Source organism: Lasioglossum baleicum, chromosome 5 (assembly GCF_051020765.1).
Source record: "Lasioglossum baleicum chromosome 5, iyLasBale1, whole genome shotgun sequence".
NCBI lineage: Eukaryota > Metazoa > Arthropoda > Insecta > Hymenoptera > Halictidae > Lasioglossum > Lasioglossum baleicum.
The window spans coordinates 5908559-5923760 of NC_134933.1; the positions used below are offsets into that span (position 1 = coordinate 5908559).

A 15202-nucleotide genomic window follows, 5' to 3' on the forward strand; every position below is an offset into this window, starting at 1 on the left:
AAAGTTCTACACGTTGTATCGATGAAAATCGCCTTTCTAAACTGTAGCCTAGAGGCTTTTCGTTCCGTATTCAGGTCGAACGGGATTGGTTCACGTGTTATCGGTCGATGCCACCGAGATACGTAACCCCGGATGGCGAAAAATTGGTCTGCTTTATTTAACGCCGAAAGATATTGCTTGTTTATGACGATCCGGGATCTCGCACGATACGCACGAACGTGTGTTTGTAAACATTTTTATGAGCACGTGCTCATTGGGAGGTTTGTTTAACCTCGTCGCCTTCGAGAGCGGTGCCCGGGTCCATCTTGACACCCAGCGTTTCTAAGGCATCATCTAGCTCAATATTCTTCTTATGACGTGACATATTTTTCATATCAAATGTTTGAGAACCTTGTACAATAGTTGTGTACAATACTTCAATTTCATTTTCTTTTAATTCTTCCGTTTCAACCGTGGAGAATCCGAAGTAATATTCAATAAGTTTTCGTAGAAATTCTTCGAGAAAGTCTGCTTTGAATTCTCGACTCCTTCGAAAACCAAAGCGGTTTTTCTGTGCCGTTACAACATGTAAATAATGAGATTTGATGTGGATCTTTGAGAGGATGTCCGCGAAGGAATCTGAGAAGCAGCCGCGTTGGGGTTTGAATACTTTTCAGAGCGTGTCCCCGACCGTAAACATGATCGCACCAGTTGAAAAAAAGTAGCGGATCTCCTAGCATCATTCCGGTATTTTCTCTCGCGCAACCAGCGACCGTTATTTCCATTGTGACCGGTGTCGCAGGCCTGAATGATAGAAACGCGTATGTCACTCTCCGAGAGAAGTTTCTCGGTAATATTGTTGCGTCAACCTTCACCGCATTTTTCGCAATTAAATCCCGTCGTTGTTGCATTATTTACGCACGTTACTCTTTAAGAACGCGAACCTTGGATGTACAATGTTCACCTTCAAACGTTCACGCTTATTTTGCAAACGGTACGAAAGAGCGTTTTAAACAGCTGATATATATTTTAAAATTGTATATTTCTTTGTTAACATTCGGGTAAACCTGAAACGATCACGTTTTCGTATTGCTAGAGGGAATTATATGTAGTTGAAAACCACTGGTGGTTTCGTACAACACGTTGCAACGTCGTAACAGATCGCGCAGTCGTTACTTCCGCTATACAAAACCTTTCCTGAGGCTGTTGACGCAACTCGCTACCATATTTCGAAGCAATTTATTTGAGGCTTTCGTGCATTTCGTTACGCGGCTAATCTTCCGGGTAGCAATTGCACGCTTTTAACAAGAAACGGCGAACGCGATGCAGAAATTTCAATCGTTTTACTTGTCGTGTTAGAAAGTTCTCGAACTGTTTTAAATTTCACTCGAATACCAAGGAAACATGATCTTGCAAGCTTTTACAGCGGGGAGGGAGGTTCTTGCTACATGTTACAAGAAGAAATTGCCGTGAAAACAACGTTTAAAAAAGCTGTAATTAACTGTTATTATAACTCGGCACGGTGCGCAGTTGTAGAACGAGACGTCGAGGTGCAACGATTTACGGATGTCAATGGGACCTCTCTCTGAGTAATTGCATTTGTCCTCGGGACACGTTTTTCACGACAACAGAATTGGATCATAATTGTCGCAGTTCACCCACGGATCGCTTCAATCCCTAACTCGCAGAACAGGATTAAAAAACTTGTCGTTGTTTCATAACATCGTGGCTAATGGACGTAAAGGTTACATGCTGCGAATGTTTTCTATTTCTCGTCATGGTTTGCCAGAGAAAAGTTTCATGCAGGCGAAAAACCTTGGCAAATCAGTTTCCAATACATATGCGTTTGTAATTAGGCTCGTCGTTGGCGTACATGATCCTGGAGCATCATTATGTATGTACAATTTTTACACAAATTATACATCGTGAACATTTTCATTTTAAAATCATCAGCGGCATCCTACGGGCATAGTCTTCCATATCTGCATTAAATAGACGCAACATTCACTTTTAATGCCTAAGAGCACTCGGTTGCGGAAGCGACATTACAAAAATAAGTTTTTTCGTTAATATTCGATAAGTTCACGAAATTTTGTATAGTCCTTATACACCGTTTTCTATCATGTTCAGCATCAAATTTTCCCGCGCTTTCGACACAACGAAGTATTGCACATTAGGCAACACTGTACCTGTTAGGCGAGGTCGTGATAGATCTTCTAATAAACAAATTGTATGAATACTTGAGGTAGCAGATAAATACAATTATATCTTAATCTATTACACATTTGCTATTATCTTCAATGATGCCATCTATTTTATTTGTCGTATGACATTTTATGGTCGTATGACGGTCTGGCCGTCTATACTGTATGTTTATACTTCATGCTAGAATGCGGATATGCACGAAGTTGATGCACATCGTAAATCGATGAAGATGCAGTGACACGTGTGTTAGGATTTTTCGTAGTGCTGCTCGTCGTAACAATGTTGTGTTTCTTAGAGGAAACGCGTGTCTAAAATCTGTAGAGATCTCGGTAATAATTAAATGATTTCATACGGTAGACGTCATGGCGCCAAACATTCGCGCGTGCGCCCGAGACTGCGCGCATTCACACCCGTGGCAGCTGCTGCCGCGTTTCCATTAACATTTTACAATCGTCACGTTATACAATGTATCGCTTACATCACCGGCTCGTGAACAAATACAAGGCTGCACCTTGCCTCACCTCGCCTTTGCCCATATCGCCGTTATTCATAATCGTTTCTAAAGCCAGGGCCGATTAATTTAATTGACGATTACTCCGTTGCGTGACACGTTTTCGAAATGGCGGCCTACAGTGAACCGGATCGAACAGTTTAATGACACCACGCCGAAAAATTGACCTCTTTCTTCGTGTCCTTTTACTCCGGTACATACTATCTCCGTCGAGTGACTCATTTCAATCGAAATTTCGTTCCAATAATTCTCTCGTATCGAATATAGAAAGCTGATAAGATGAAGTCATTGGCATAGATGCATCCGTCTGTACAGCACGATAAGAAACGCGCCATTATCGTTTTCAAAGCTTAAAGCATTAGCGCGAAGAAAGGAGATGACGAAGTCCAAAGCCATTGTGCAAAAATTTCTTCGTATCGACGCGTAATTCATTTGTGGTTAGTTCGAAGAATTTATGTGGTTCGAACTTGATCATATGTACTTGGAATGTGTAGAAATTGTAGAAGTCATCTTGGAACTTTAAAAAATGTAATTCTCTTTTAATTTAAAAGAGCAAGAGGTTGATTTACATTATCGTAAAAAATCAGATTGATTCTAGGAAGCAGTTTTATGCAAGATCTTCGAATTTAGGCTTCAGTCAAATCGTGTGCTCTCTTAATGTTCTACTCCGAGGTTTACGACTCGCCCGAGGTCTTAGGATTTTCGGTTGGTACACAACGAAAAACCATAAATCGCTCGGTGTCGGGCTCGCAGAAGGCGTATAGTTGGCGCAATCGAAAGGCAAATTTGAAAGACCTTGCGAAAAAACATTGCGTTACTCTTCTGTCGAAAGACCGCGAGGCAATTAAAACGTGAATTTTTTTTGCAATACAAAGACAGCGAAAACATCGATTTTTAACGAAGTATTACAACCGTCCGACACCTTCTCGCTCCTGTGGACATAGGCCATAGGCGATTCTTGTAAACTTTGTCTTTCTCAATCACTGCCATTTTCCGAGAAAATTCCTTTTGCAACTGAAACTCGTACTTCCAACTTCAACCATCTGCAAACAATTTTGTTCAAAAGTGTTCAACTTAGAACCGGTTAAAAAATATACAATACGTAATCAGAAGATTTTAGTCAAAGAAGAAGAATAAAACGTTACGTCAAAGTGTAGCAAAATCCCGAATCGAATTAGAACAATGCAACTAAAAAATGGGTGGGACGATCCTGATGGATGGTTCAGAATTTGTCGTTGGTCTGCTAGCCGATCAGCACCGGGGGCAAGATTTCGTAAAGAACGCACCGTGCCCTTATTAAACTAATGGGACCCCGGCTTTCGAAACCGTGCCAGGTTTCGACACCGGAGATGAACGGTCGGACGAACAAAATTTCAAAAGTAGCCAAGATTTCGTGTGCCCTCTTATCGAGGCGTCTTGTAAATCTGGTTTATGCGCGGCGAGCCTTCCTTTATCCTTTGTTCGGGAGCTGGCGCGCATAATGCACACAGAAAAAAATACCTGCGGATGCTGATCATCAAGTTCTGATCGTTGGTGACATCGCTCGATAATAAACGGTAATGAAGAGTGATGTTCGAACAGTTATCAGGGACGGATATTTTGCAACAGTTGAGCGGTTCTCGTTACCCGATGAAATTTATCGGGCAGATAAGTGAGACAATGCGCGAACGGTTGCGAAATGATCGATCGTTGAGAATTCCCCTAACAGTGGACACATTCGGCTCTTTTAAAACATAGGTTAGATGTGATCCAACGTTGTGTGAATTGCACGTGTCAATGAAAAAGAGAAGACGAACTAATTGTAAGATGATTTGCTCGTCTATGAAGCGACGTGAAAGGCGAAGCGGTCGGCCCAGAGATCCGGATATTTGTATTGTCCGCTGGTTGCGGATGTCCGTATTAACCGGTCGATACCAACCTACAATTATTCAGCACAATGGCAGATATTGTGCTCGTTATTGAGAACGTTCACGTGATTCGCGCTCCTTAAAAGGATGCGCGCAGAAACTAGTTTCGCAAGTATACGTCACAGCTGGCTACCCTCTGTCGACAGGGGGATTGTTGGGAGCAATCTTCAAAAGGGTCCCAGCGATTAGGATCAATGGAGAACGTCACGGGATACCTTGGGATTTTTTGAAATATTTGCAGGGGACATCGCCGGAATGCTTAATGTTCATTTCTATCAACGAGAAAGATTTGGGTTAATATTCGAAATTTAGCAGGCGCACGTAGATTTTTGTGACCGATTGTATGTTTGATTAACAATGGTTGCTTTTAGCAGCAGATTAGGCGAACCGTGAGAAAGCATTGACTCGAGATCGAGCAATAGCGAGTTAGAAATTCGTCCTTCCTCCCGGAATAGTTTCCCAATCCCCATCGAGTTTGTCCGGCGTACACGCACGACGGATTGACGCAACGGGTTTCCTGAATTTCAGGCGTTGACTGTGGGCGACAAAGGTTGTGAGGCGCTGCTACAAGCTCACCTTCGATTAGAAGGTACCGGAGCGGCGAGCGGCGTGGCAGGCGTGGTGGAAGCACCTGGAGGTCGACGCTATCTCCTGTTGGAGGGCCACCATGGTGACCTGCACGCCTACGTAAGGGCACGCAGGAGGCTGCGGGAACCTGAAGCTAGACGACTCTTCCGGCAGGCGGCCAGGGCCGTAGCTACGTGCCACGAATACGGCGTGGTGCTCAGAGACCTGAAGCTCAGGAAGTTCGTCTTTGCAGACGAAGCAAGGTGAGCACTTGGATAAACCAATCCCTGAAATCCATGAACAACGTTCCTCAGTTCCAAACTTTCAACAAAATTAGATTTATTTTTAAAAACACAAACATCTTATTAGTAGACTGCGGATTTTATACATTTATGACAAACATGAGGAGGTGTAATTTTAAATAGCAAAAACATTAGGAAATTTAAACATACTATTATATTATTTTCAACCTATTAAACATCGTAGGGAAGAAAATAAATTTCTATTTCACTCCAGTTTGTTGCAATTCAGGTAAGAAAATTTTATTTTGCATAAAGATCCGCAGTCTACTTGTTAGTATTGGGTATGGGAATAAGTTTCCGTCCCTTTTTGTTGAAAAGAAGCATATGAACAATTCCCATAGCGTGAAAACGTTTTCCAACAGTAGATCGATCCACGTTTAATTCAATTGACAGTTCTGCAAGTGTTTGACGTGGATTTCCATCAAGTAATGCTGGCAAATCTGTATCTTCGAATTTTTTGGCACACCATTGCAATCTTTGTCCCTTACGTCGAAATCATGGTTTTGATGGAGCATCGTCCCCGTAAATATATAATAAATATAACATTGAAATATATATATATATATATATATATATATATATATATATATATATATATATATGTAATACCTTTCTTTAAAACAAAATAATGCAACATGACTTCCCGCAAATGCTGCTTACTTGGAACAAAAGTCGACATTTTTCACGCGAAAAATTGACTGCTGTTCACGCTCGAAACAATTGCCACTAACTGCATTTTGAAGCTTAGACATAGACCTTTCAAAAACATGTACAACTACGTTCCATCAAATACGCGATCAGTACTTAAGTACAACGACATCTCCAAAAGGGCAGAAATTTATTCCCAAACAAGGAGGGTTAAACGCAAACATGTTTCGTCATTTTAATCGAAAGACAATAGAACAGTTCCATATATGTACGTGTAGTTGCATACATATACGAGCAACTTTAGATTGAACAGTTTAAACACGTACTCGAAAAAGTTCATTGAATGCTGCCTAGTTTTTGATCCCTCACGTGTCCGCGTGACCCCGATAAAAAGGAGGTGGCCTGATCGACCAGATACAGCATCATATCATTGAATATAAAATGCGGAGGTATAGGTGGAGGGGTACGTTAAGGTGACAAACCAACCGCTAATTTGACATGACTGTTAACGATACGGTACGCCCACGTATCGTCTGCGGCATTCTTGGAGCGAGCGAGAGGACCCGCGTTACACAGAGAACCATGGAAAACCAGTTCGTATTCGTTCCATTTCCATATTCGCCTGTAATTCTTTCGCACCATCGGCTATCGACGGTGTAGGTATCTCGGAAAAGAAGTACTTCCACACCTACATAAATTAACTTCCCCTTCACTCGACGCGCGCGGCACAATGTGTAACCCACCCACGTTCTAACAGAGTCCGTTCCACATTTTCTGCTTTTATTTTCATTCGATTATTTATTGCAATTAGCGGCTCGAAACGCGTTGCCTGTTGTGCCGTTACGTATCTCTCTATCGCGGCGGCTCTCTAAATGGAGAATGACTTCATTAGATCGGACTTCCCCCGTTCGACTTCTCCTAGCGTCACCAGTTCACAATCGGCTTGTCACTGTCGGGATCAATGGCCTTCAAACTGCGTCGACCTTAAGATTGTACATTGAAAATCGTACATGTACAAAAATAAAGGAACACAGTTTGAAGATCACTAGAGTCCAGGCGTTGTTGAATCGTTCAATGTCTGCGACGACTGGGAGCGTCGGAAATGAATAGCGAGCGAAAAAAATTAATTTGCACTTCACGCGCAGATGTTGCAGACTCTAGCCTTCCCCCGTTCTTGAGTAGCCACGCTCCGATACGGAACGCCTCCGGCATTCAATTTTTAATCGGCCGTTTCCGGCGTTAACAACGAGGAAACAGTTCATGAAAGTAATCAACGCTTCAATGGAATACTTGTTCGTCGCAAGCGCGAGCTTCCACGCGGTGCAAGGAAGTCGATCCTCTCGCGGTTGTAAGCGTCTCTCGTCTCAGCTGGCGTGCGACGCGGCGCAGCGTCAAGAATGAATTCAAGGAACGAGCGGATCGCGACACGCCAGACCACGCCGAGCCACGCCACGTCGAACAATTCGCTAGGCGTGTTCGTGGCTTGAACGTGACGGTTCGCTTCGACGCACCCACTTTTGTGTACCTTGTGAAGCTCGAGTCTCAAAGTTCCCTGGCACTTTGTACACCGAATGGGAGAAAATTCAGGGGATGCTTCTTCATTCTTCTTCTTCATTCCTTCCAGATGTGCTTTCAAGCACGTTACAAGCTATCTTCTCCTAAGTCATTGCCCAGGTCGACTGGAAATCGACTGACTACAATGTTAGCGAATCTCTTAGAACATTTCGGGTGTCGATGTAAGGGTTAGAATGGTTGGTAGAGAACCAGAGAAAGAGAGAACGGTCCACGGTGCTAAAATCGCCGGAGGAGATTGGTCGGTGGTTCACGTGCGTGCTCTTTGGTACCGGCGTGTATGTAGTCTGCACGCCTCGATAAAAGCACCTCGAACGAGCCAGACCAAGAAACTCTCGTGCGAGTCGTGTCGTCGGTTCAGTGTTGGCCAATCGCGTCTTGCGCTCGCATTCCTGCCGCTCAGTGAACTGCTCCCGCGCGTAGAATAACGAGAAGCGAGAAGGAAAGATCACCGTGATACCGGGGAGGGGACAGGGAATGTTGCAAGCCAGAAAAGCATATTGGTTCATCGGCTTGAGAGATTTTGAAATGCTGGTATAATTAGGAAACGCGTGGTTTGTTCCACCTCCCAGATCTCGAGTCCAGATTCGATTGCGTTACCCGACCGTGTGTTTTATTTTATTTCTCCTCTTCTCCTCGCTTTTTCGATCACCCTGCGCCGTTGCATTCAATCGCCGAATATCTTATCGGATATGGGTTCACATGGTTTCCCCGTACATTTATTTTTAACCACGGTATTATGGCTCTTAAGTGGAGTTTCAAATCGAATTTTAACTCTTTGCACTCGAAGCTATTTTGACTCCAAGCAGTATCGTTGTTACATATGATTTTTTTCGTTTTATCTGTACGAAATCGAGCGTATCTGCTCTTGGAACTTTTACAAATTTATTGTACCCTAATACATTCAGCAATAACTGTTTCCTTGATCTCGATCGACAATTTGTTAATAACATATATTAATGTTTTCAGCGCACTGGTTCGATCTGACGCCACTACTTAAGCAATTTTGCAAATTACCACAAAACCTTCAACGTTTCGGTCAACTATTTAGAATTTATTCAACTATTTATGATGAATTTTTCTAACAAATAAAATCTGTTAAAGGTTTAAAATACATCAAAAGTAGATTGAATGTCAATTAATAATTTACCACAACTTCGTATGGTATACAAACAGTGGAAACTTGTTGCTTGGATTTTTCACGGTTCATATTTACCGCCAAATATTGATCGGCCAATGGGTCGATCGATGTTTTCTGATTCATTGCCTCTTCAAATTCTAACGTTTGTCCTCAGTTCGTATATCACAGGTATGGAATCAACATGTGTTGTAAAGTTGTAAAGAGGTTAAAATAATTTGTTCACTTAGCAAGTAGGTTGTTTTTTCTTAGAACATTTGGTTTTTTGTGCGGAACGCAACATAAATTCCACTTTATATTAATTTAATCATTTTTACAGACGCAATTATATAAAAATTTTTCATGAAAACGGTCTAAATAGTTGACCGAAACGTTGAAAGTTTTGTGGTAATTTGCAAAATTGCTTAAGTAGTAGCATCAGATCGAACCACTGCGCTGAAAACATAAATATATGTTATTGACATTCAGCAATGTAGGTATTCTATATGTAGTATCAAAATTTTCAAATGATTGTATCAAGCGTTCAATAGATTTATTAGTTTAAAGATGCATAGCGTCGCGAAGACTGTGATAGTCTATTTAAGGGTCGTAGTATGTTCCCTCTTTTATTTTGCTATGCAAGATGCTCCTTTTCTTATGTAGAAGTACATAATTCATTGTGTAAATATCGGGAAGTTGCTTTTCGAGTTTGTTGCAAGAAAATCGGGTTTTCACAATGAATAATACGATTACGACGGTTGCAACGTGCAACGCGATACGTAACTATCCCTCCGTCTTGCAGCAATCGCACTTATGTAAATATATCCTTGTGTTCCCCTTTGGCTCGGCTTTGCGTCAAGTTTTTCGCATACTATTATGAATATTTGTTCGCGCGTTGTCCGACCATATGCAATGCAAACGTTGACCTTAGTATTGTGATTCCGCACGGCTTGCGATTCTGCAGATGAAACGTAAATTCTACGTGTGTGATTCCATCTTCTTAAGATTTCCCTTAAAAAGAAAAACATCGCATAAACATCCTCAATCTACTTGTAATCAAAGACTGTTATCTATCGTTAGAATTTTCCCGCGGTTCTCCGGCCCGACAACATGGCGTTGGGTCATATCTGCGTCTAATTCTGGTGTTGACGGCGTCGCAGAAATCATTAGCATCAAGGTTCTTGACACTTCTCTGTCCCCACCTGTCTGGCCATGTCCTCCGACCCTGGATCAATCGATCAGTCGATAACGCGCCGGTCAGAATTCATTTCCACCGGAGTCCTTGACGCCTTTTATTGCCAGCAGCACCTTCCGCTCTTGCGACCGATGAACCGATCGATCGATCGATCGAATCAGCGATTTCCCGGATGTACCTTTTTATGGAGTTCAAGTGTCTCGGTTAGCCAGCTCATAGGGGCTCGTCCGAGAATAATTTCCTGCCGAAAGTTTCCTAGAGCTCTCGAATCGAAAGAGAAACTATTAAAAGCAATTACGGTCACGAAGGAAAGATTCACCGGTGATTTCCAACGCGCTCGTTTCTCCGGAGCAACGGTTTCGAGAATGGATGAGACCTCTCCTGAGGAAACCACCGCGCTAGAATTCATCGTCGGGGTTCTTGAACCCGCGCCGCGTGTCGTAGGAGTCGTTTGCTTACGAGTGAAAGTTTGCGAAGAAAGCTGTGGCCTGCCGGCCGCCTATCCTCATCAAGTTATAGCATCTCGTGCATCCGAGACGGAGAACGTGCCGGGGAAACGAGCGAAACCGGGTTCCTTCTCTTAAACGATAACCCGAGGCCGTTGACACTCGCTCGGATTTTCAAGATCGTTCGCCGGGCTCTCTCTTTTCTCCGAGCCTTGGCTCGCAGATCGATGAAAGCGGAGAGAGAAACAGAGTGAGAGAGAGAGAAGACACAATACCTGTCGATCGTAGATCCTCCCGCTAACCATCGCGGATTTCGCAATCTTATCACGTAATCGGAGGCGAGCAAAATTCTACTCGTACCTACTGCTACAAGTACTTTACTAATGAACTAGACTGCAAATTTTTAAAACTAACTTGATATTTATTTCTTTCCTTAATGATTTTAATTTTTCAATTTTTTTCGAATTATGGTTTTGCATTTAATGTATTCGTTTTTATCATAAATTGATGACCCTGATGGTAACTTTCTTCCGCTTTCTTTTTAGCATGACTTCTGATTTTGTATACTTTCAACAATTATAATAGTTTCTTTTTTTCCCTCGTAGTCTCTTTTTCCTCTTTCTCTCTCATGATTTTACATTGCGTCGTTCTTATGGCGAAAGAAGGATGAAAAATGGTGAATTTTGTGAATGATCGGTATTGTATGCTAATCGGCGCGTTTAAAGGAAAGATCGATCGCCGTTTTTTCCCGCTCGCGCGAACAATTTGCATATAATTTGTGCTCGCGCACACCTTTTGGCGTGTGCATATGACGAAACGGGTCCCGTGGCACCAATTATATTTTCTTCTCTCGACGCGTGTGCGCTTCCCAAACGATTACGCCATTACATATCGACCAAGTGTCCCGGCCGATATGAGAACGAACATCGTCGAGAGCTTACAGTTGCTCAAGCCTCGAGAATATTACGTACGCGCATTCTCGCCAGTCCCTATTAAATGTATTCTAAGAACGTCACCGTTGGCAATAATTCGTTTTCGGAGCTCTTTCGTCTCCCGGTACTTCGGAAGACTGAAAACAATCATCAGCTCTCTGCAAATCTCCGAATAAAACTCCATTTTAGGCAGACAATGTCGAATCTCACCTACAGCTAAATTTTTCTTCCGTATCCGTCTTTGAAACGAATCGAAAAGCGTCCGCCAACATTGCCCCACTTCACTTTTAACCTTTCCTTAAACATGTTTCTATACTCCTAATCTAATATTACATTGCATCACCTTATCCAGTAGAGTCGACAGAACACTATTACACAAGTTAGAAAAGAAAAACGATCAGTGTTGAAGCATAAGAAGCCTCCAAAGTTAACTTTCCCGCAAACTATAATGCAGGATAGGAATTACAAAAAATTTTGGTAATTCCAAAGTTAGAATAAGATATGGACGCTACGCTAGAGAATGTAGGTTCGCAGAGAAATGTCCCGCGATAAAGCAGTTAAGAGCCACGTTGCCGTAGGAATTGATTCCACGATAACGGTTGATCCACCGTTGGAATGATTGCGGAGGAAGCTAGTCTCGAAGCTTGAGCAAGAAGATAATACTGTCCGCCTGTGTATCGATCGGGTATCGTAACCGGTGTGAAAAGGAGCATCGTGGAAAGCTTGAAGTTACTCAAGACCCGGGAATATTACGTACACGCGTTCTGTGACTTCCGCGTTGCAGGTTGATCAACCGGCAGCCGCCAGCACTCTCCTTTCTTTCACCAGTCCTTTCGTTGTGCCCTGTTCCACGATACACGGCCGTGCCTCGCCGGCATGACTCAATCACGGTGTCCTCTTGCCACATTAAAATACCTCGGCTAAAACGTTGCACAGCCTCCCTTTCCTATCGGCGATCCAGGAAACCCGAGCCGAGAGTTAGCACCCCATCGCTACCCTCTTCTAGCTTCTTGCCCTGCGAATTTTCTTACAGCCACGATGATCAGGACCTCTTTGTTGAAAATTTGTATCCGTTGAATTTTGGGAGAGGACTCTTTGCAATGAACACAAGAAATAGATAGCTTTAGATAGATAGGTAGCACTTAATGTGTACGTTAACGGGATTAATCAATGAGCCTTGCTTCATAGTCTAAGTCTAAGATCAATATGTATAGGGATCTTGAAGTCCATCTTGTACAACTGAGTGCTTTTCTTTCCAGGACACGGCTTCGTCTGGAGAGTCTCGAGGACGCAGTGATCGTCGAGGACGAGGACGACAAGTTGACCGATCGTAGAGGATGTCCGGCCTACGTGGCGCCGGAAGTGCTGCGATCGGGACGAGCGTATTCCGGCAAAGCCGCGGATATCTGGTCTCTCGGCGTACTGCTGTATACGATGCTGGTGGGTCGTTATCCGTTCAACGACGCCGAGCATGCATCTCTGTTCGCGAAGATCTCGCGTGGCCAATTCGCGGTTCCCGAGTGTCTGAGCCCGCGAGCACGGTGCCTGATTCGCTCGCTGCTGAGAAAGGAGCCTTCCGAGAGGCCCTATGCCGAGGACGTGCCCAGACACCCATGGTTGTCGAAACCGCTGCGTGTCTGCACAACGACTAGCAGCAGATCCTCGTGTCAGGATCAAGTCGTACCAGAGCTACCTAACAATCACCAAGACTGATTCCTTCGGGAAACGGACGAAGATTCCGCGCACGCTGCAACCAACTTACCAGCTTAATCCTCTATTTGGACGAGGGACATCAGATACGTAGGGCTACCGAGAATCACCGAAACTCTGCTCGTCTACAGGACGTTTTTGTTTGCGATCCGTGATAAGGTTCACCACTGAATTTGTTGATAGCGTTAGGAGGCACGTCGTCTTGATAGAAAACATTTCAAAAACTCGCCATCACGATATTTTAGAGTCCAACTCCGCTATCAAAGGATTAACTTTAAGTTAAGATTAAGAAATTTTCTAAAAATGAAACTTCAAAATTTTCAGCGAATGTGTACATATATATTTCTTTTGGCGAAACCGTAAATTACAAAAATGTCCTGTACCGTGCGGCTTTAGTTTAACTGGTCTTATGTTAATTAAAACCGGTTCGAGATAACACGTTGGGGAAGAACCAGCATGAAACCCTAATGGTGTAGTGTTAGATCGTGAAAGCAAAGCTGAGGAGAAGGTGATCAGTGAAACGTCTTTAGAGATTGGTTCCACTGATGCTTTCAACGCTTTCTGTTGAATTTTCAGCATTGTAAGCATGGTCGTACAGAACACGCGCGCGCGCCTATGTTATCTTTCTCGAGATGATCGGAGGCACCAACGGAGTGCTGTACGTATCGTTTTTGCGTCAGAGGTTTCTGAGCCATGCTCAGAACGGCAATTTTGCCTTCGGCCTTCTGATAGCGTATATTCCGTACGCTATCCTCTTTAGCATTGCAGAAGACAGACAGACAGACAGGATTACACGCATCGAAACATTTCAGAAGATGTCTAGAACGCGGATGATCCTTTGTTTGTGATATTGTTTAGTAACACGTATGTCGGCTAGAAACTCGTCTATGCTTCATCGATTGAATGGTTACCAAATAGAGGTTTAAATAACTAGCTGTCGCATCGAGGAATCGCCTGATCCCGAATCTTTATTTTGCTTTGTCAACACGACGATAGAAAACAGCCTAGTATGAGAACAGATTCCGTTGGAAAACGTTAGAGAAGGTCTAAGGGAAGATGATCGTTGTTCCAATTCTTTGTGAGCAAAGACATGCGAGCGGATTTGTTCCTGTTAACAATATAGAATTTTATAACGCATAAAGAGACACGATTCACTTGTTTGAAAGCAATTTTTATTGTTAGAGAATCGTTTTTGTTTTGCGGAAAGCTCGTATCGTATGTCTTTGTATTCTAACTTTCATATATTGAACTCGTCGAGTTGTTGAATATCGTCTTATTAGGAGAACACGTAAATGTCAATAATAAAGTATAACGATAAGTTAAAGAACACGATTTTGCTAACTCTTAAAAAGTGATAGTTCCATTTTGCTTTTCTCAAATCGTTGAAGAGTCGTAACAGTACAATTTAAGGGATGATACAGTTACTATTATTTGTTACATCGTGTATGAATATTCAGGAAATTTCTACAAATTTCTCTACACCCAAATTGTAACAACTTTCAACTGGGCAGTTTATTGTGTATTTTAGTTTGTATCGGTTTCTGCGTTCTGATAATGCTGGCAATTTCATGGGATCATTATGGAGTCAATAATCGCTAGAGAAAATTCCCGTTGGACGATTACACCCTCTGATCTTCGCTGATGGTTTGGTTTGAAGAAAGTACCAAGTGTTCTTGTATTTGATACCTATACAAATTATTTTCTAACTTTGCGGACATACATTTAAGCGCAAGATTACATAATGCGTGAAACGAACATGAGTGTAAGAGACTTTTCCTTTTTTTTTCTTTTGTATTTTCTAACGCGATCCTCTGTGCGCTGGAAGCGGCCGTTCTAGCGCACGATTCCTCGTATCATTTGAGTCAGGGTACAATGGTGAGAGCGTTCACGTTGACGCTGAAATGTATATAAGTTCAGTCCACTATAAGTCCTACTAAATCGTTAATTAGAAAACATTAATAAGATGTTCTGTACATAGACAAAATAAAGTGGCGTTTATGATAAAATCATTGCTGAACTGCCTACGCATTCCGAGTTCCTATTCTGGCCATACTAATGAGCAGGGTGAATTCAATTATAAATGAATTATTAAATCTATCATTAAAATGACT

The 15202-nt window shown here is 42.6% G+C and overlaps 1 protein-coding gene across 3 annotated transcripts in view; it reads left to right on the forward strand.

The window, feature by feature from the left end:
- Trbl (tribbles pseudokinase 2) overlaps positions 1-15097 on the forward strand; it is a 24354-nt gene extending 9257 nt beyond the window's left edge. For all 3 annotated transcript variants that reach the window (XM_076423293.1, XM_076423291.1, XM_076423292.1), the window contains exons 3-4: positions 5131-5432; positions 12641-15097. In XM_076423293.1, the coding sequence (XP_076279408.1) occupies positions 5131-5432; positions 12641-13094 (756 nt within the window). In that variant the 3' untranslated portion in view covers positions 13095-15097. The remainder of the gene's footprint in view (positions 1-5130; positions 5433-12640) is intronic.
- Positions 15098-15202: the final 105 nt, after the last annotated feature.